This window comes from Syngnathus scovelli, chromosome 6 (genome assembly GCF_024217435.2).
Source record: "Syngnathus scovelli strain Florida chromosome 6, RoL_Ssco_1.2, whole genome shotgun sequence".
NCBI classification, from domain to species: Eukaryota; Metazoa; Chordata; class Actinopteri; order Syngnathiformes; family Syngnathidae; genus Syngnathus; species Syngnathus scovelli.
In genome coordinates, this window is record NC_090852.1 from 19,359,506 (window position 1) to 19,382,863 (window position 23,358).

General features: G+C 42.3%; 1 protein-coding gene across 2 annotated transcripts in view; it reads right to left on the bottom strand.

Annotated features, from left to right (window-relative positions):
- Window positions 1–23,358, bottom strand: part of megf11 (multiple EGF-like-domains 11) — a 56,829-nt gene that overhangs the window by 26,746 nt on the left and 6,725 nt on the right. For both annotated transcript variants that reach the window (XM_049722883.2, XM_049722880.2), the window contains exons 2-6: window positions 18,546–18,673; window positions 15,660–15,774; window positions 14,892–14,993; window positions 14,133–14,233; window positions 8,310–8,402 (exon numbers count right to left, since the gene is read on the bottom strand). In XM_049722883.2, the coding sequence (XP_049578840.1) occupies window positions 8,310–8,402; window positions 14,133–14,233; window positions 14,892–14,993; window positions 15,660–15,766 (403 nt within the window). In that variant the 5' untranslated portion in view covers window positions 15,767–15,774; window positions 18,546–18,673. The remainder of the gene's footprint in view (window positions 1–8,309; window positions 8,403–14,132; window positions 14,234–14,891; window positions 14,994–15,659; window positions 15,775–18,545; window positions 18,674–23,358) is intronic.

Genomic DNA, 23,358 nt, shown 5'->3' on the forward strand with positions numbered 1-23,358 from the left:
GCAAATCAATGCGGGGGTTGCCTGTTGTCTCAACAAGGGCTAACAACTTTACGATATTTCAAATAGAACCATTTTTAGCAACACAAGCAAAGTGTCATCACACAGCTCATAAAAGTGTATGGATCATCAGATTGTCGAACAGACTGGCAGGCTTGTTTTTTTTTTTTTTTTTTTTTTAAATATCCTGCCTCCACCTGCTGAGAGACCTTTTGATTGCATAACAAGCAAAAAAAGCCTTGAGTGGTGAATAATAGTGGAGTCAATCTCCAGCGGGCACATCAGTAACTGCAGTGCAATAAACAAAGTCATGTTTGTGCTGCGGCGCACACACAAGTAAAAAAAAAAAAACAATGTCAACCTGATAAAAACAACTCTTACCAATCCCGATTTGCAAACATTGATTTCCTTTTTTCAATTATCAATTGTAATTAGCACGGGGCCGATTGCGCCTGGGGGCATTGGCGCTCAATGACGAGGGGGCCCGCTCAAAGACTGATGTTCATTCATGGAATGTCGATAGGGCCCATCCCCATCAGCGGCATGAGAAAGCCAAAGAATTATCAGGAAATGATTTGATTTTTTTCAGTGCTAACAATGAGGCGCTTTAACATGCACACACAATTATTTTCAAACTTGTAAAAAGCATTTCAAAGAAAATCTCTGAATTGGTTTCGGAGAATTGGATGAAAATGTGAGAAAAAACCTTTCAGTTTCATTTTATACATTTCAGCCAGGATGCTAATGGAGGAGTCCAGACAAAGAGCGCTTAACTAACGCATGACCAGACGGACAATGTTGTCAAAAATGTTCTGACCCTGTTCATCTTCCTCTGATAAGTAGAAAATGGTCTGCCAATGAGCACAAATGCATCCATCCATTTTCTCTCCTGCCTATCCTCATGAGAGCTTGATCACAAATTGCTAATGGTTGAACTTCAGAGATCAATACAAGCCTTGTATTTCGTGGCTGTAATGCTAGATCCAAAATCCCAGAAGGGACTCTTTCCATTACATTTTTTTTCCATCCATCACAACTGCACCAAAGCCCGACGGACTTGCATAATCAGAATGTTTTCTGGATGAACATTGAGGTCAGTGCTGTTGTTTGCCTCCATGCTTTTCTCACCCAAAGCAATAAATGGACCTGCCACAGGTGACGGACGGACGGACGGACGGACGGACGTATCCCTAAAAATGAGCACGGCAGCAATTTAACTGGATCGCCCCAATACCTACTAAATGACTCTAAACAACACAGAGACATGGGCCCGCAAAAAAGAAGCCATAATTGCTTTTTAATGATATCACATTATGCAAATGATCATTATGAAGTCATAAATTCTTGGGTTGAGTTCCTGCACCACCAGTGCCAATTACTGTGTATTATTTCAGCTGAGAAAAAGTGAAATGATAAGGATGTTTTGCTGGCGTCAGTGAGCGGGAGTGTATTTATTATTCCTGAATTTTTAGATAACGCACACTGTTGAGGAAAAAAAAAAAAATCTGCTGAAATAGTACAAATGTGTTCCAACAAGAATTCCTTAAAAATACAAATTGAACACCTTCGATATGCTACGAAGGCTAGCTATATAGTTGATGGCTGTGTGGTACAAAAGGACTGAAAAAGAAAGAAAATATATATATTTTTTCCCAATTTCATCTCTCCGCGATAAAATGAAATCTTGTGAGACTTATACTCAAGGAAAAAAAAAAAAAAAAGGAGAGAAATCCCGGTGTTCATGTCATATGAAGTGCTGGCTCTGAAAACAGTGTCGTTCTTCCTCCGTCTAAAACTCACGCGGCTTATGAATAATTCTTCCTGGAGTCTCAAAGTCAAAGCGAAGTAAACTTATGCAGGAGCTGGCAAGAGCGAGAGAGATTGAAAACGTACTGTAGTTACATTAAAGAGGCGTCAAACAAATGAATGAAGTCATCTGGGGATTTGACGCAAGCTTCCAGCCACTGTCTGTCAGCAGGAGCCTTCAATTGTGATTGATTACTCGCATGAGGAGGACGAGCGTCCAAAATACTTAAACAACACATCAATACGTGTAATCACTGGTCACTTTTCATTCAACCAAACAAGGAGACGATGTAAGAAACCAAATCCACGCGGAATCTTGTTTGCGAGTCCACGCCAGGGGCTGGCGATAATCGATTTGCAGACCTTCAACCTCTTTTTGTGTTCTGTCGTTCATTCTTGAAAACGCTTCTGCCCGCCACAAAGACAAAAAGAATCATGAGGTGAGGAGTTTCAATTCAAACACCTCAGAGAGCGGCTTCGTTTTCGCTGAGCTCACAAACACACGCAAAAATGCTCATATGTGTATATAAGTCTCAAATCCATATTTTCTTCAGGCCTTCCAATGCTTTTCACAGCTTGACCCCCCTTCATTACTCAGAGTGCCTTTTGTCAATATTTGGAAACTAGAGTTAGACTGCCCAAAGTAGATAGTAGATTTCCGTCCCCCTGTGTGGCAAAAGCAAACAATTTAATTGAATTTGGGGTCTTGTAATGCCTGCGTTACTCTAATCACGGGAGAGAAGAGCACGGTGGTTTGTCTCGACCTTGGGAGAATTAACAGAGGGGATTTGGGGAGATGTTAATACTTTAGAGGAGTAAAAAAAAACCTAAACTATTCTGCTAGATTGCAACCTGCTTTTTATTGATCAAGCAGTCAATTGTTTTATTGGTATTCAAAACAAAAGACTGAAAATAAACAATCCAGCAGGGTAATTCTGTGTCGCACAAGCTGGAGCATTCTACTGGACGTTAAGAAATGCAAATGCGAATTAATACATTCAGTCTTGTTACCCCGGCACATGATTAAAATGCTCCCTGATTTATCAGTGCGAGATAATAGAATAGGTGCAGGTTGCCGCTCTATCTCGGGCCCCGGCGACATGCAATGGAAGCTCCTGAGAGGGTGGCGGGAATGCAGGCGGGGGTGAGAGCGCTGCAGAATGCAAACGACTACAACCCCCCAAATACCCTGGGGCCTGGAGGCAAATTTGATTAAAAGTTTGTTTTTCTTCACTCTCAACAAACGGAGGAGCCCGTCGATGCGGCACTGACAGTTAATTGGACTTGGCAGGGCCACGAGTTCATTCGTCAGCATTGTGTGGGGCTTGCCTAGGAGGAGCAGGACAATCGATGTTCCTCAGGATGGCCTGTAATCACTGCGCCACTGCGATGAAGTGCAGGGTTAAACATCAGGAGATTGCAGGGGCACCACAGGATCCGGCTAATATTGGCCCAAACGCAGATTTAAGCAAAGTCACCCCACCAGAGGACCAGAAGGTACAGAGTTTGACTTTGTACGCGTCTTCTCTAAACATGAGAAAATAGTCGGCGTATGTGTAAACGCCACTTCGTTGTTTATCCGCCGCTATTGTCCGCAGTGGCTCCAATTTACAACCGTATGCCCCACAGCACTTTAATAAGTACCAAGAGTGAAAGAATTTGATTTCTTTTTTTCTTTCCCCCAGACGGCCGTTATTGACTAACGTTTTGAAGTACTCATGAAAACGCCTTTATCAGATGAACAAATGTACGTTTGCGTGTCACTCTGCTTGAGCCCTCAGACAGTTAAAAGTATCATGAAGACATTTTTTCACTCTTGAAAAGGTGATGGATGACGAGACAACCTTGACAAGATGCAGCTACAAGAAAGCACTTCAAGGCCTTTGAAATAGTTGGACGGAATAAAGCGGAGCATATACGCGTGAATGTAAACAAACCATCAAAATCAATAATCAGATTTCCCAAAAATGCCAATGGAGCCAAACAGAGCGCGACTTCCAGACTACCAAATGAGCTTTGTTGTGAATCAGTATTCAGGAGACATTTTGTCTCTCTAAACTGTTATCATGGCATTTCTGCTGATTTAGACGCGCTGACCTTCTCTTCGGGACAGCAGATAAGGCCTTTTAATGTCCTTAACTGAGGCCATCTATGCAGACTCCCAGACGCTCTCTTAGCGGATAATTACAAACATCGGCGCGATAGCGCTTGTCAGAATGCGATGCCTTTAAATGATTTTATCGTGCTGACCGTCGCCGCACAGTAAATGTCTCAAACTTATGAAAACACATCCGCTCAAATGTCCACACGCATTTTCGGCCTTCTCCCAAAGGTAATGGAGAAGTGAGCTCGTGGGTTCCATAAATCCTGTTTAATGGGATCGCACAAGACTCTCCAGAGCAGAGCGGAGAGTCAATCTGTGCTCTGTGCCCCCCAAAAAACAATTTACAGAAACAACTGCTTTAACTCACTTGACACACTGTAGGCGTGCAAAATCTCATTGAATGTTTGAAACCGGTATACGTACTTCCAGGATGCATGGCTTTATGAACACACATTCATCCAACTGCTCTCCACAAGTGCTACAGATATATATACTAGCCTTCCCCAGAGAAATAAAACATCAAATGAATGTGAAATACAAACAGGCAGGCAACCTAACTGGTACAAATAAATAGTTATAGTTGTCATAAGTAAATGTGTCTTGTTACATGCTTTTCTAATGAGCAATGTAATAGATTTTTATTTGCAGTAATGATCATCAAATACTCTCTCACTGGCCATAACGTTGGAGCATAAAAAGATCGAGGCATGAGATTCAAATACGGGTGGAAATAAAAAGATTTTTAGATTCAGCAAGAGCTGTTGAATAACGTCAACTGAGTGGTTACTTTAGCTCGGTGAATCAATTTGATGGTTTATTAGTATTATTCCTAAGTAGACCATTCATATGGAATTAATTATAGCGCACTGGAGATGACTTGGTGGACACTCATAGGCCAAATCACTATCTAGCTAGCTAGCTATCGCGCTAACAATTTAGATATCTATCTAGCTAGCTGTCTATCTATCTAGCTAGCTATTTAGCTATCTATAAATATAATGTATATACAAGGCAGAAGATGTATATAAATATATACTACTATATCATCTCCTAGCCACAGTCCTTGTTAGATTGTGCCTAATGAATTGGCTGGGGAGCTAACTGGGGAGTCTTTCCGCACACGCGTGGTGTGTAATTTGCATCCTGTAGGTCTTGGACGATGATGCATGTCAATGTCCTGCTGCTCTGGGAGAGGAGGGGAACCATCTGGCTTACATGCACTTCTGAGAATAATGTGTAAATATTGTTGACGGGTGCCAGAGGGAATCCTCACAGCAGTCTTTATGAAATACATTCTCGCTGCATGTATTAGGTGGAGCTCCGTGTCAATAGTTCAACTAGTTGGTGTTGCTGCTTGCGGCGTCCTCTGTGATGTCATTTGTAATAATGTTACTGATTTATTTGACAATTAACCAAGTAAGTAGCCCCTCTGGCTGTAGCAATTTCAACTTTGGCAAGTCTTCTGAGCCTGCATTCAATTAAACTGGTGTTACACCAACACATGGGTCGTTTAGAGATGATTTGGGGGGAGGAATATGTTATCTCATAGATGACCAACCAGATTTAAAATGAGCAAACTTATCACCTTACAAAAAGTAGGGAAAATCAAAGATGGATAATAAAAAAATAAAACTACAGCTACTGCTTTCTATAGGCGTAAAAAGCAGGATTGATAAGAATTTGGCTGATCTAGAAATCCATTGATGATCCCTCACATTATCACAATGAACCCTATATTGTCTTGAAAATTGTTTTTCCCGCTACCACAGTTCATATATTAAAGCGAACACAGTTGTGGAGCAACACGACAAACTATTTGATCATAAACCAGAAGACAGCGAAACAATAGAAAGCGCAAGGCAAAACAAAAACATCATAATGCATTTTAATGTTGTGCACTGTAAAGTGAGACACAAAATGATGAACGCACAATATGTTCAAGAGCACAAACAGCACACAAACCAGCGGCAACAATGAAACATTCGTTCATTTCTCAGGAGAACTCAAGTCAGGATTGCCACCGTCAACAAGAAACATTCCATTTTGTCCTCTAACCGGCTTCACATTAGCCACTGTGTCCTTGTGGAAAGATCCCCCTTGGACTCCACGTAGGTCACAGGGCATCTCTGGTCCCAGTGGGACTCTCGTTTCAAGACCAGCGAGAGGATGAAATAGTTTCTGGCATCAGCGGGTGGATCCCAGTAGGCGGCAAAGAGGGAAAAAACCCAGCCGATATCTTCAGCCGCAACACAACTCTCTGAATCTTCCGGAAGCTTATCGCCTTCTCTTTGCTGGCCCCCAAAAAAAACTCCACTTTGAGGCCTGACATATATACAAAGCAACTTCCTGCCAGGTGCTGCTCCACAAACCAGGTCCAAGCCTTTGATTGGAAGCCAAACGACTGGCTGGAAAGCTGTCACTTTGGCTTTAGGCTGCTCAGCATCCCACTTCATCTCCAAGCCCGGGTGACATGCTTTTTAATCACATTCACGCATTCCTCGCGACGTGACCAGCGCACATTGTGACTTCTCCCCGGCAATCCAATCACACAACTGGCTTTTAAAATGCAATATGGGAATTCATAGCGCTGTGTGTTTTCTAGCCTGTGAGTTGATATCGCCTATATTTGACATCTGCAGGAGGAGACATGCCATTTACACAACAAAAAGGAGGCTCGATTTCATTTGAGAATTGGCAGAGATTGCGCATTTTAAACAGATGAAAGCTCGCAAATGGACCGGCGCCTGTGATGGAAATCTAAAGTTATGAATAATGCCTCGGTTTGGCCGCTCGAGTCTTTTAATAAGTTGGATTAGCCAAGCACCTGCACGCTGCACTGCACCTCTAACCGGCCGAGAGTGGGACAAGAGTCTCCTGGGGGGGACTCCCTAAAGCCTCACACACTCCCTTGTTGCAGCCTCACCCACGTGCAGGGCTGGCAGGGGGAGACTCGGTGCCGCAAGTCTGCATTGACGCAGGAGCGGGTGATTTACACACATCTGCTAATCAGAGAATGGCTTTCTTGCTAATGAAAATTCATAGATCCCATACACTAACACTACTGGTATCATTTCTCATTCTTTATTCTGACAGCTTGATTTATTGTTGTGTACTGAGATTGCGTTGTGCGACTTTACATAGACTTGCTGCTTTGCAGTTACACCACCGAGACACTAGTTGGCAGTGTGGCTTGAGCATTTTAAGCGGCAGCAAAAAAAGCATGATGCGATAAAATAGACTTTTGCCATGTGAAGATCATATTACTGATAAGCTCAGTTAATCAGTTATTTCCCTCAATGTATACAGTAGGTGCATTTCTATTAAGCTGCAAATCAGCCTTTTGTGGGATATGCAGCATCGAGCGCTGTTCTTTATTATAAATACGCATGTGCTTTATTAATCCCTTAGTGTAAATCGGTTTATACTTAGTTTGTCGCGCAGCAGTTTTCACTAAACTTTTTGGCAGTACCTCCAAAATAGTCTGCTCGGCATAAAAACAAGCCAGTATGTGCATATTTGTGTTTTCTGCAGACACAGAGTGATGCCAATCTTGTGATTTATCCGCTTTGACTTGCGAGCAGTGAACTCAACTCACATTTTGGCAAGCAACCATTTTTCCAAAAAATGTTTTAAGCGTCTGCCAAGTAAACTACACACCTAAAATTAAAGGGAATGAGAGGAGCTGCTCCAATTGGCCAGGAATAAAGATGGCTGTGTACACACCCACAACGGCGCAGACGGCCAATTCCAACTGCGCTCAGCCACCTAAAAAGCCACATTTGGTTCTTGACTTGCCTTTGTCATAAAATATTTTACTTATGAGAAAAACCCATTACATTTTTTTGTTGTTCTCCGGTGAGGCCTGAATGGATGAATGACATTTTCATTCATTTGAATGGGGAAATACGATAAGAGAAGTTCATTTGATCCTATCAGGCATCAGAAAGAACCTGGCATTTAGCTATTTAAAAAATCTTTTGGAACTTTTTGGAGGCCATGTTGAAAAGCCCACTAAATAGACCAGCCATCATTATAGCTTGTTAGCGCGTGGCATTGATTGATCCTTGCACAGCCACAAGTCACAAGCGCCGGTCTAATCATGATTAAGATCATAACAGAGAGCTTGTGAGACACAGCGGGGCTGCAGCCATTCATCCATTCTTCAGATTCCATCAAGCATATCACTTCCACTTCCAGCAAATGAAAATGAATTCAGTGGCACTTACCTGTTCCATTGGCTGTGGTTGCAAAGAAGAGAGGATACAACGCTAAGTAGCTTTGCCATAGACTGCGGACACTGAGGCAAATGATTCCAAACTAACAGGCTGTGAAAGCCATTTAGGCGTAAATGAGTCCAAGTAAGAACTAATAGTGACTAAGGGAGGGATGGAAGTGAACTCACCGCTGGAGCAGTCCAGTCCGCCCCAACCTGGCTCGCACTGGCAGGTGTCAGGAGACACACAGCGGCCGTGGACACACTCTTCTGTGCATAGAGCTGGGGGAAAAACAAACAAGCGTGTCAGCAAATCAAACGCGGATTTGAACTTTTTCGAGGTGGTGTGAAAAGTTTGATTGTCGTTAAACGCCGAGCGAGCTCGAGCATCGCCGCAGTTTTCGCTTTGAAGGTGTTGTTAAACGCTCATATTCAACATCCATCGCCGTTATTTGACAGCCGACTAAACAATTTCGCCAGAGAGCGTCGACTTAATCAACATCTCAGTTTATCACGGTTTAACTTTGCAGATCAAGCTGTTATCAGCAGGCGGAGGCATGACAGAGCCGGCCGTAAATCCTCTCTAATTTGATCAGCCGGTGCTTTGTCATGTTTTCATCCTTGAATAGAGCGAGGCCGCCCGCGCACTGCAGTGTTTACTAAGTGTCTTTGCCGTCTTGATCATTCTTATTGAGCAACACGGCACCCGGCCATTGGGATCTTATTTGTATTCCTGTGTGCGCGTTCAGAGAGTTTCAAAACGATCCGCCCAGAAGACGTTTTCTGTTGCCGTTTTAGCGAAGAATCTAAAATCCATGGCAGAGATGGGCACTTAGCATGAAAGCGCAAAGTTGGAAGACAAGGTCATCAGGGCTGCTGGGTTAAGACAGACGTTCTTATCTCGGGGAAAGAAAGAAAGAAAGAAAGCAAGATGGGAATCAGCAGTTCACCAACTTGGTGGGATGATGCAAGCAAGGGCAGCAAAACAAATAAATGCCCGCTCCTGATTGGACCGTGTCTGGATTCTGCCTCTTTTGTTTTCCCTTCCTCATATCATGACAAGATCACGGCACGCTAAGCTTTGAGTAGATTTTCCCAGCTATGTGTGGGATATCATGGCGCTCATCCCTTAGCCAGAGAGGTCAGTCGGGAGTTGGCGGCATGCCCGAACTCTACAGCTATAGATTATCGCTCAATCAGCCTTCGATTAGGCTCGCCCGCTAGCGGGAGGGATGAGGCCGGGAAAGAGGAGCGAGAGGGAGAATCCCAAACAGTCGCAAGCCGTTGCTAATCACGGAAATGCTCCCCAGGCAAAAACGGTAAACCAGAGATTGAAAGATAATGCAAGGCAGATTTCTGAGCATCAGTATTCTGGCAAGGAGAGCGTCTAATTAAAATCAGGAAGGGGGGGGGGGGGGGGGGGGCTGTCCACCGTTTGTGCTGACGAAGGTGCGGGATCGACTACCTGTAATCAATGAGGCCACGATATGCAGAGTGTTCAAAACGAGGAGTCGAATGCAATGTCACCACAACGAGCTCATTTGATTTTGATTCAATCAGCAAATTCTGATCAGCGACCAAGAGGAGAAATGCAAACGTGTCACAAAAAGAAACATGGAATTGAAATTTTGCCCAGGGAGAAAAGATGAAGTGCACACTTCATTCGTAGATCTGAATGGCGCTTCCAAAAAAAAGAAAAAAAGGGACAGCATAATTAAACAGGAGTAGGTCTTTTCATTTTAATTGAAATTCATGAATCACCCCGCTAAACTCATTTCTGAGGAATCTGAAAATTGAGTCTTTCATCTTGATAAAAGGCTAATCTAGCTCATTATGCGAGAGGTGTTATCGGCGCGGTTAACAATAGAGCTAATTGGTAAATGTGCTGCAGCGTTAATAAGAGTTATGCTCTTGCGTGGTCACACCACTATTTTAGCTTTCTTTTCAGATTCATGACAAAAAGATCAAATCGCTAGCTTGCGCTGCTTTGGCTTTTGTTTCGAGGACAAGTGAAAAGATGCCCTCAACATTTTTTGAAGGCACTTTCAGTGTTGTATAGCAAAGTATTGTGATGTTAGTTTATGGTTTTAACAATGATCAGTACTTTATTATGATGAAATTTGGTTGCCCGTCCCTGTTTTTGGACTAGCAGTGTGTTGACTAGCTGAAGCTAGCTAGGCTAACTACCGTTGTCACTACAATTAGGACGAATCAGTTAAAGCCTTGGTTGAGTTACAAATTAGGCTAATTTCAACTAAATCAACTAAATTTGTAACCTTTGCAAAAAAATCTCAATTGCGATCGACTCATTTTAGCGTGCTAGCATCCAAGGTGCATGCACACAATTGTGTTTGTGCTTCTCTTTGTGTGTGCAAAAGTGGAGTGATATACCGCGACGGCCCCTACGGTGAAATCAATCTACGAGAGAGAGCACATATCAAACATAGCCCCTCCAAACTTTCCATCAAGGAAAGAAATTATTTTATTCTAAAAACTTTGCCTTTCAAGCATGGAAAAAAAAATATATCAAAGGCGCGGAAATCCTTTCTTGTGTTACCTCTCCAATAGGACACATGTACTCCTGTCTAGAAGTTCCATCTCCACTTAATGATGCCACCAAAAAGACCTGAGACATGTTGGCGGTTTACAAAGACACGCCAAGAGTCTGCCGGCCTATTGAGCGAGTTTCTTACACCACAATTGTCATGGTCAGCCTTAGCAAATGAGTTCCTCGCATCCGAGCGAGCTCCTGATGAAGGTAATGAAGGGGTTCCGACAGATCAAAGGTCACGCATTCATGAAGCGGCCCTCAGGTGAAACTTGGCATCTAATTACACACAAACAGAGAGATAACATACTCAAAGATTGAGAGCTGCCTGGCTGATTTGGTGGCACCGAAGCTTGGAAATTGTTTTATTGTTAATTGCTAATCGCTTTGGGCAAATTAGGTTCATTGAAATTCATGAAATGTCACAACAAAGAATATCCAGGTATACTGAAATGATGATTATCAATCAGTATACTCACAAATTTGTATTCTCTGTGTGAAGCCGGTGTCCATTTGAGCATACAAAGCTATTTTAGTATTTCTTGTATGACTGGCACTTGCTACACAGCAATTAATTGTTCTGTCAGTCACAATATGTCGCTGACAGATTGGTGAACAAAGATGTGACAATAACAATGTCGCTCGTAAATAATTCTTGGAGACCAATTAAGTGGAATTGGATAATTATCCTCAGCACTGCAGATGGGAATCTGGATAGTATGAGAGCCCCCCCACCCCCTCGCAAAAATTATTTAAAAAATATGACAATGCTCAGGTTTGATTGAACATTTAAGTATGAATGCTAATCATTCATACAAAGTTCTTTTAACGAGAGGCGAATATGCCCAACATTTCTGATACAGCTCTATCTCAGTTCGATAGAACAAAAGAAAAAAAATACTACGACAATCTCCTGCTATTTTCACAGTTTGCCTCTTCCTATACTGCAATGAGCTGCCACAAGATGGCGCCAAAGTTCCATATTAAAAGAAATTGGTAATAAGGAAGTGTCCATATGCTTGCACACTTGGGGAATTTTTTTTGCTACTCAAATAATCTGTAAGATGTTTTTAAAGGGTATTTTTTGTATATTTATAATTTAAACTATACAGAGAGTCAAGTACAACTTTTTTTTTTCCCTCATGATTTGTCACGATTTACGATCTTATCTCCCACAAATAGTGGTGGATTACTGCATACACAAGAATTCTACAGTTTGTATAGGAACACTACAGTGAAACAAAACAAAACAAGCTATTTTACATCCACCCAACAAAGCGTCCTGAAATAGACAAATTGGGTTCATTTTGGGTCGATCCGAGCTATAATGCCCCCTTTTGTCGCTGCATGCAAAACAGCTCCGGGAGTACAAATCTCTTAATCCTGGAAGTGAGAGTGCTAGGATTAAAAGGGCTGAAACAGTTTGCAAAGGCAGCAGAAAGCAAAACTGCCCTCTTGGCCTCTCGGTACCCGCAGTCCCAAAGTGGAGGCGGGGGCGGGTGCCTTTTTCCCCCTCAGCTTGACATGAAATCAAACTAAAAGCTAACAACGCGTAAAATCCGACGGCCAGACTTGCAGATTCCGCTGGTTAACATCCTGAAAAGTCGTCAATGAATACATAACTTTATTGTCGGTCAGATGGTTAATGAATACATTATTGATCAAACTGCGACTCGCTCCTTAAGACCCCCAGACGGATTGTACAGCCATTTTGTTGGCCTGTTTCCCAGAATTGTAATGCTCAGACAAGGACAAGCAAAAACTAAGTCATACGTGGAAGTGCAAAAGATCTGGAAAATATTAGAATGTGATTTCAATTTCTTTCTTAGAATATCTTGCGCAATCCAAACTGCAACATGGAGCTTTGTTAGAACCCCGGATAGTAAAACATGACTTACATTGGCTGCAGCTATTGAACACGATTAGAAGCGATGATCCCATCCGTGATCATAATAATCGGATTAAAATTGATTTTGAAGCATTATTTTGGGTTCTATGCTAGATAGCTAACGCTGTTTACCAGTTGTAGAGCTGATGTAGTACGTGTTGCACTTTTTTTTTTTAGGTTGAAGTGATCCCAAACTACATTTTTTTCTCCCTGGCTTGGCATCATTGCACCAACCTATTTGTACCCGAGTCTGCAGTAGCATCAGTCCAAGTGGAAAAATGATCGCTGCAAAGCTTTGAGGCAGAGATTTTGCTCACCTTGGTGTGCCTGTTGATTTTTCAAGGATCTAACTTTATACAGAGCCTGCATTTTGGGGGGTTGATATGGGCTTTTGGGAAGGCAAAAAGCACCCTATTTACCATCAGTGTACATTGTTTAGCTAGAATTATTATTTTAAAAAGCAAAAGCAGGCTGCGATTTAATGTTGTACTGTGATTGGCCAGTTTAGCTTGCTGGGCTGTGGCTTAGTAAAAATAAAATCAGTAGTGAAAGATTCACATTGATTCACAGTGTCTGGTGGAGAGCAAAAATTTTATTTTGCTTGTTAAGTTTTACCATGGACAATATAGGCTATTTGTTGTTCTTGGTTTGTTTACTACAAGAGTGTAAAAAGAAATTGAAAGTCATAAAGGCACATCAGGAAACAAAGAGTTTATGAAGCGCAAGGGTTGGCGAACTTTTAGAGAAACGCCTTACAGAGGAGAAATTTCGATCTTTATTTCTATAATGAGTAGAAAAACACATTCACTTGAATTCAATTAATATCCATCATCGCAGCTTCCGCTAACAATCTTTCTACAAAGAGAAAGGAGCTCCTAGTAGCTCTAAAAAAAATAAAACCTCAGGGTGGCCTATTGAGACTGCGAAGCCACTTTTCCATCCATACTTTAAAAAAAAAAAAAAATAATACAGCGACTTCAATTCCCACTAAGAAACAGACATGAGCAGAATGATTTTCACATTGTGAGGCAATTCCAGAGTCCGCCAAAGGCACGGTGCGATTCATGTGTTGGAGAATCAACGATAGATTTTTCTATTTTTCACCCAAGGTACATGTTTCTAAGTCTTACTAGGTGGAAACGTTGAAAATTATTGAACAGACCCCAAGTTAGGCCTCGCAGATCCCCTGACGTCCCCGGATCCCAGTTTTTTCCCAACACAAACAACATTGTCGAAACAGACTATAATGAGTCAGGTTAAGGTTGAGGGACAAAAAAATTTATTTGTGTTTGTCTAATTTGAGAATAATCAGTTAAGGATTATTTCCAGCATCTCGCTTCAGGCTCATTTTCACGGCTTGTGCTTTTTTTTTTTTTAAAACGGATTGTTCTTAAGAGTGTGCCACCAGTTCCCGGTCGGCTCGTTAAGTTTTCTCATTGTTATACGGCTTCAATTAAATTAATTTAGCTGTATACAGAGAGCGCTTGGTGTTATAAAACGCTACGCCTGCGTGTTAAATCAGACCCAGTCGTCTAAAACCGAGCAAAGGCACACGGAGGGAAAAATTGATACTCACGAACACACAAGTCTCCACTCTCAAAGTAACCAGGGCAACATTGTGAGCGGCGCCTATACATGGTCCTCACGCCGCGCCGGTAAGCTGTCTTATAGCTGATCCTGAGGAAACAAGACACAGCGAGACGGATACGCCATGTACAGCAAGTGAGAGCGCTTCCGAAAGGACAGGACAGGACAGGACAGGACAGGAAGACAAACACGGGAATGTTTTGCTTTGATTTATCCTTCAAGTGGAAACAAGCCATGAGGAGTCAAAGTCGCTGAAGCACATAGCAAAGGAGACAGGAGGAAATATTTACCTGCTCTGACTAGAACAAATGAATCATCAGCAATTTTTTATTCCAATTACTTTGGGTTAGATATTCTCCAAAACAGCCTTTTAAAAAGTTAGCTTCCAGACCGGAAACAATCTATTGACTTATTTATCATTACTTTATTTATTATTTGCCCAAACCTTTAAGTGGAAATGTACATGGGATTGTTTTGTCAATAAATGATGGATTGTAGTAAGTGTGAGACCCGAGGAGGAACCCAATTTTAGTTTGGAGATAAAACGTTTTAGGAAAGGATTTATGTTAGAACATTAAACAACAAGATGAATGACTGTCTGGCATTGTAAAATTATCGGAGCAACCTTTCAACCGACTGTCTGAAATGAGGATTATTTCCCATATAAAGAACAATAATTCATTTGCTCAAAAACCTGGCGGCCAAACACGACGACGGATAAAAAATAATCATCATAATTCCGACGTACCTGTGCCTTGTGCACTTGAACCAATTTAGAATATCCGTGCACCTGGTGTAGTAGATCTGGTCAAACGGGTGAGCGTAAGACTCCTGAACAGTGACGGCGTAGCTAAAAAGATCCAAATGGGAGAAGATTAGTTGAACCTTGGTGAAAGCAGCTCGTATTTTTCTAGGATAAATAACATGACGGCGGAAAGGTCTTGCGAGTCCGCGGCTGCAATGAAAGCGGTGAAATAAGGGACCTTTTGGGTGATTCATCTCATGGATGCAAGTGGCACAGGAAGCAGCTGGATATTGGCCGACCACAAAGCTATGAAGCCCACTTAAGGGATTCATATCAATGCCAACAAGGTGGAACCGCAAACCTAAGTACCCTCACCTTGGTCAGGCAATAACCCAGGTAATATATCACCGCAGTTTTCTTTCCTTGGCGAGGACAGAAATTATTCCATCTTATTCCTCATAAGTTGACACAACCCGGTGCAGATAATAATTATTCCGGCTCTGTTGTGATTGATTGGGATGAGAGTAGCCTGATCAATTTGCCTGCGTATTTCATTTGATGCTGCAACTCCTCCCATCCTTCAACGCGCCGCCGCGACTCAGGCTGCGCCCGATCGATACGGCTATAATGGCCCGGAATGGATCTGAGGCTTTGGTGAAGAGAGCCTGTTTCACTAAAGATGCGGCAGCCTCGACAAGATCGTGGCGCTGGTTTGAACTCTGATATTCTTTTTTTTTTTTTTTTTTAAAGCAGAAGAGGAAACATACTGACCTTTCCCAGTGGCTGCAGACGTTGGGGTCATCGGGGTTAAGAGTCCATACGTGAGCCGTCAAGACCAAAATGAGGCGCAAGGACGACAGAGTAACCGGTGATCCCATCACTCAAACTGAAACATGAATAAAATTAGATCAGGATTCAAATTAAATTCACTTACAGGAAAAACACTTGACATGGTTTTTCTTTGATTTCATTCGGTGAGGCCCATAGGCTAGAAACACTGTCAGGTAGTTTTATTAATTTTACATTTTTAGACTTGTGTGGAAAGTAATGAAATGTTAAAGCAAGGATTTGTGGCGGTGACGGACAAGACTATTCATTCTTGTATTTTGAAATGTGAACAAATGGAAGGTTGACGGACATCCTGGCCTAGATTGTGTTTGACCTTTGATATTCCACTATTCTGATAATAGCATCACTTAGTCATGACATGACATTTTGAAAGACAATTGTTTTATATAAACCGGGGGGAAGGAAAACTTTTACATTCAAGGGCCACGTTTGTTTGTTTTTTTGTTTTTTACAACAGAAAGATGGAACGGGCCATTTGGAGATAAAAAAAAAAAAAAATTAAATAGAAAATCTATTTAACTGTCGACTGAAAATGACATCACAGTGCCGAAGGGCTCATCCTATCCTGCAAATGTCACGTGATCAAATTCAGGTGATCTGTGCACCATGATGTCATTTTCAAATCAACAGCTAGTGACAAAATGGCCGCCAGCCACCAATCATGGATAAACATGGGTGCATTTTGCTGTTTAACCATTATTCCGCAATCACAATAATAATTAGAATGTTATGTAAAGTTATTTTTTAACTTGACGTCCTCTTTAATGAGATCAATCAATTAAAAAAAATAATGAACAAACATGTTTATTCATTGATTCAAATAGCAAAATTCCAGCGCTAATAATATTGTCATGTTGGCCAAATTGAATTTTTGGCCCACTCCAGATCCAAGCCGTGTTGCATATTAACAACAAAACAGTCACCTATAGCTTTTCCTTGACAAACAAACAAAATTAAACCCCCCAAGCACAATATGTTGTTTGTTTGGCATTAATTAGCCAAAACAAACCTTTGCCAAGGCTTAAATGATGTTCACCTGAGAAATCAGCAAGCAAACATGCACAATCTGGGAGCTAAAACGAGGAAGGAGGGGAAACAAATCCTACATGCAGCACTTTGCAACCTGGCCAACGAGACTCGACGGCAATATTTTATCTTAACATGTTCCGAGCATGACTCCGAGATGCTTGTACAGATGTTTTCATGATGCCTTCTCAGCAAAGTCCACCGAATGATTGAATCATTAGTTTTTTTGCGGGCTACTTTCGGGGAGACCTTCAACGGTGACAGAGACGGAGATGGTGATTTGTTGGGCCCTGCGGCTTCTTTCATTAGACGCACATGCAAAGAGCGATAACGTACGATGGGAGATGCTTGACAGTGATGAATTCCCTCCATCCGCAGGTCTTATTTAAGCAAATGGGGACTAACTATAAAGAACGAGTGCGCGCAGCATAGGTTAATACCTGCATGCTATTAGCGCTAATGGCGCTAAACTGACATCCGCCTTGGAGAGAAAGACGCCATTAGAATAGAGAGGAAGTCTGACGCTAAAGAATTAGAACGTAGACACACTTTTTTTTTTCTTCTACATGCGTCACACTCCAGCGCTCGATATGAATTGAGATCCATATCCGAGCGACCGTAACCGATAACGTCAGCGTTCGCATGTTCCGCTAATCTTCTGCATTGATTGCCGCATGTAGTTCACTCACAAGTGAGGCAAAATCAATCAGAGCTTCACTCGCTCTAAGTAGGAGTCCATCCGAGCAGGCAGGGGTTACTGTCATGTTCATTTCCTTAACAGGATGATTAATCAAGGTGTGCGCCGGTTACAGGAGACAGCTGCTTTCAAATTCTGGAGCGTCCGCTGAAATAATCTAGTTAAACACAAGAGGGGCCACGACTTGATTGACAAGAAGCTTTTTACCGCTTGGGTGATGAGCCCACTCACCCACCGTCAAGCGTTCTGGATGAGCGGAGTGCCACATCACCTGTCGTCTGACCTCATAAATGGCGGGAGGCCAGAAGTGCTTACATGAAATGTCGTGTCAATGTCCTGGATATCTTTTTGCACATACTTTTGAATGGCACTTCTGTTTTGGTGAGTGTGATAAAACATGATCTGGATTTAAAATCTGCCATGTCTAAACCAGATGTCAAACCCGAGGCTCGGGGGCCAGATATGGCCCATCACAATATTTTATGTGGCCCGAGAAGACAAATCTTGCATCGACTTTGTGTCATTACTAAAATTGCAAATGGTCTTCACTTTTAAAAAGAATAGAAATGTTGCTAGTTTTTTTTTAATGCCATTCATCTTTTAAAAATATTTGAACAGTTTTTACTGGTCTCTGATTTCAAAACTAGTTATCAGTTTGTTGTGTAGCCTCTACTGTATGTCTATAAAAGACGTTGACAGTCTTAATGGCCCTCCGAGGGACTACAATGCGGCCCGCGACAAAAATGAGTTGGACACCCCTGATTTAAGTTTTATCTAGGTGGAAAAATTATTTTTTCTAAAATGAATTAAAAAAAAAAGATCCCCACCCTGAAGGGAAAAAAAAAAAAGTCAACTAATTATTTTTTTCATTGCTATCATTAAGGGTCAATGTGGCTTAGACATTCTCATCAAAATTTTTTGGGACCATCCACCCATGGATGACAAGGTTCTAATATTGCGGATATGGAGGAAAGTTTGCAGACTCAAATTGAGTCCGCTTATTATGAATGGTTGCTACACACAAAGTTATTAGAACCTTTGAAGTGAGAAGAACACATCCGCTAATAGCAAAAGACACGAGACACCTCGTAGTAACCGTTGTGTAGAGCGCAGAGAAGCGGCGGTGGCGGTCGGTCGGTCGGGATTCTCTGAAGCCTCTTTGTGTTGTGTTCAGACGCACACTCTCTGGGAGAAGTGATGACAGGTCACAGATCTGTTGGCAAGAAGAAAACTAATGAGCTTATGATGACACACACACACACAAAGACACAACACACGCTCGCGTACACATTTGCTACAGGAACGACAATCTCCATGGGGGTATAATTCACATAAGCTGCTCTTAAAAGGCCAATTTATTCGGTGCAGCCTCTGCGTCCAATTGCAGTTTTCATTTCATTTTACTATGTGCCTCCTACCTGCTTTTCAGCGCTTTGCTAAAGAAATAAAAAAGCTGCATTAAATCAAGAGGGGGCAGCCACAATGAAGCCGGTTCACACTTCAAAACGCTCGCACGCTGCTCGCACGCTGCTCGGCCGCCGTGTGACCAAATGATCTGCTCTCATTAACAAAGCTCCCAGCACGTGGCGTTTGTGTGTTTGTCACCGCGTTAAAATGCACTAGCGCTTAATGATTCCACCATGAGGTCAGAGGGCACTTTTGAAATTTTTCAAAAACACAATATGACTACTTTGTGGCTTAGCGCCATGAATAATTCAGCGTTTTTTCTTTTGCCAAGAAGAGACACTCCATTGCCCTCCCTAATAAGCCCGTTTAACATATCTTTGTCTCACTGACGACCTGCCAACAAAGGAAAGTAACCTATTTGAATATGATATGCAATATACTCTATTTTAATAATCAATTCAAATTTTTACTGCCGGCCGAAACAATATGCTGTCACTAAGCGTTTTGGTCCCCTGATGCCACGTGATACTGAACGTGGACGTGTCAAACCCAAGGCCCGGGGGTCAAATGCGGTCCGCCACATCATTTTATGTGGCCGCAAAGACAAATTATGCATCGACTTCTCGTGTCAATACTAAAATTATCTTCACTTTTTAAAAAAATATATAGATATTTTGCTGTTAACGATATTGGAGTGGGCGTTAAATTAGATCACTAGAAAAATAGAAAGATAGATAGATGGCTGGAATGGCAGATGGGTGGATGGATAAATACATCACTCCAACCATATGGGTGATTCCGCACCATATTTGGTTGGTTTGCAATCAATTTAGTACGGCTGCACTGATGGAACAGCTTGGTGACTATAAATGGAAATGCCACGGACAAACAACATTGTTCCAACAGATCGCTACCGTTTCTTTCAAGTCAGTAGTATTTAAGTGCAACAACAAATCGACAATTAATCAATGATCAAATTATTGATGAATCGTTATGATCATCAATGAGTCTTTTAGATCTATCCATGTATAATGTGTTTCCTCATTGCAGATGAGCTGAAGCCTATCCCGGCTGACTACGGGCGAGACGTTGGGTACACACCCTGGACTGGTCGCTAGCCAATAGCAGAAATTTAGACCAAAAAAAATACCAATTAAGTGATCAATTTCCCCCAAGGAGGAAGTGAGCCATGAAAGTGAATCACAATTTACAATTGAAGCCCAGCGATTTCAATTTATACGATCCCTAACTGCTTTGTGTATTTTTTTTTTCCCAAACAGAGTTTCATTGAACTAAGGATGAATGGTTTTCTTTCTCAGCATTGATAAAGACATTTTGCTACAGTTTACACATCAGACATGCACATTCCATCAAAGTAAATCTCCTCTTGAGAATTTATTACCACAATAGAGATTTTTGTTCCCCATTTTGGAATTCTTTTATCTCCAACGATGAGACCATGAAAATGTTTCTGCACTGGATCAAAACAGTTGAATAAAAACACCAAGCACTGCAGCTGAACTCGAGAGAGAACTTAAACGCGTTACAGTCAACAAACCACACTCGCACACCAACCAACTTTAGGGTCGCGCCAATTAGTCCACGTGTTGACTTAGCCACTGTTAGCCACGACGGCCGAGGATGACTAATGACCAATCAACTAACTGTTTTGGATAAGGCGCTTTCATCAGTTCAACAAGGGGTTAGTAGACCCAGCAAACTCGCACGGAATTCGGATTTTCGCAATTATCTCATAGCTTCAATTTCGAATAGAAAAAAAATGTCATCGATTAATCGGCAACAAATTGATTATCGCCTTGTGTTTTGAATGTCTGTGCAATTTACAACACAATTTACATTTTGAATTGCAGCAAAATGAGTTGCAGAAGTCTGCACACCGTGCGATACAATTGAGTTGTGCGGAACGGAGTGACGCTTCATGTACAATAGAGTACAAGAGGACAAGCATCCGGGAGTCTCGACAGGGCACTGGCGGACTTCCACCTGACACTGATGAGGTGGCGCCCCCTATGTCCCTTGTAGTTCTTATCAGCAGAGACATCTGCATGATCAGCCGGCCGGGCGCCTTCAGCGTGTGACTTATTAAAGTGCAATGCAATTAAGCGCCGTGTCCCCTGGCTGACCAGCCCTTGCAATCCTCCATGACTGCCGGCGCTCATCACACCGAGGGCCACGTCCTATCTTTGGCTCTCTCACCGTATCCCAGGTTCATCTCACCGCTAGTCGTTTATTTAAAATGGTACAAGTCGAGAGAAAGAAAAATCAGGTGGCGCTGCAATCTTGCAAAGAGCCACACAGAGAATTCCTGATCAGCGAGGTGCTTTTGTGTGCATCACGTCTTTGTTCAATCGTCTAAATGGGAGCCGAGCGCCGACATACATTTTTTATGAGAATTCATCCTGCTGCTCAATCTGTTTGCTAATCACCGCTGATGGATTCCCGAGCAGCCAAATGTGGACTGATCCAAAGGTTACAGGTGTAAGCAGGCAGGGTGGTGTGCCAATGAGATCAGAGCTTGGCTGGCTGGCCGGCTGGCTGGCTGGCTGGCCGGCCGGTGCCGTTGTGCATATGTGAGGTGACGGCAAAGCGGGGGAGGATGTCATTAAGAGTCGGGGCTCATTAGCGAGGCTGCGGCGCTTCCCTTTGCATCTGCGCCGTACCTGCCTGCTCGTGTGTGTGTGTGTGTCTGATGTGTTAGAGGCTGGGAGGAGGCAATGACACGCGCTTATGTCACAAATAAAGCAACAACTACAAAGTGAACTCTCGCCTTCCTTTCTGCTACCAGCTGAGGAACAACACTGTGTTTAACGGCCCTGTTGTTATTTTATACGTACAAATCCTTGCTGAAATTTAACCGGGGAATCATACGGCACTTTGCTGAGGAAAATTTGAATTGTTGTGCTGATGAAGTGATTGCAGACAAGAATTTGCGCAAATTGGTCAGTGGTCGGAAAATGGCATTGTCCCTATTGAATATTTTTAGAAGCGTTACTCCATCGATTCATCGAATAAATCAGTTATAATTTGATTCGCACCAAAGTATATTTAAAAACTACATTGACCTTATTTTGGACTTCTAGAAATGTATGTTACATGCACAAGTAGTGCCATTGTGTAACATCTCCAAGACTGAAGCTCAACTTCCCAAAAATGTTATCATGTTGTTCTAGTTGCAATTTGACAGTTTCAACAGCAATCAATTCATTAGCGGGGAGAAAATGAACCCAATGCTGCAATTGTCATTGTGGTCAACTTCCGAGCATTCTATTTTTCCCATCTTTCGCCTCAGACAAGCTTGTAATCATTACCAGACCTAATATAATCCAACTTCAACTTCAAAGTCATTCATTAAGTGCAATTTGTAGGTCTCTGAGAGAAGATTCCAGTGCCTGCCATCAATAAGCGGCCTAATGAAAGTGCCATAAGACAACAGCACAACTTTCCTGACGGGGAGTCCCGCTCGGACGCCGAGGCTCCCGGGAAAGTGCTGTGCGCCGTTTAACAGGAGCTTAATTCTGGCCACATGGTTTATTCATGCGGCGAGCGCAGATATCACGACTCTCATAAATCACACAGCGCGCTGTTGCTGGACATTGGCGCGAGCCAAGGCAGGGCTCACTAATCTCAACACCATCTTTCATGTGAATAACCTTGCCTCACTGCAGGGCAGGGCAGGCGAGGCAGGTCGACGCTAGACACAGCCCATTGGAGGGAGCCGCTGCTCATTTATTTGATTTCTTTCACTGCAAAGGCTTGGTGAGGAGACAAACACCATCCGATTCGTGAGAAATTGCTTGAGAGGAAATGTTGGAACCTCCTCTTAAAGTTTGTTTAGTGAATATGTTTTCAGCCACACGATGGATTAGGGCAGCAAACATTTGCTCAGTTGATCAAAACACAAATACAAATAAACACCGCCATCAAATATTGAGCAGAATGAAAACTGAGCGCAGATAAAATGATTACAGTAAATCTCAGCAATAAACTGCCTCCAAAAATGGGAAAACTTCCTGGGGGGGCATGTTGGGGGGCATTCATCAATGTTTTTATGACTCCTTTAGTGTTTTTGGTTCTCCGCATGCACTCACAGCGGACAACGAGGCACTCTAAAGCTGCCACGTCAATCTCCGCTAGCTAACAATATAGCCACTATGCATATTTTTTTTGTAGAATGGCTCGTCTACTGACACATTTTCAGAAATAGGCAGACAACAAATCTATTTGGATATTTAATTTCACACTTGATGGGTGCGCAGGGACACCGGAATCCCAATTGTTTATAAAGAGGCAATTAAAATGTCACTTTTCAATAATGTGCTCCCATTCAAAATATGCAAATGCTCACAAAGGTTGTTTTTACTTACTTTAAAAAAAAAAAGTGGGTGTTTTGCTTTGCCTGGTCACCTCTCCCCTTCCACATTCAAGCAAATAAAAGATCCAGTATTTCAGAATGCACTTCAGACATCAAGA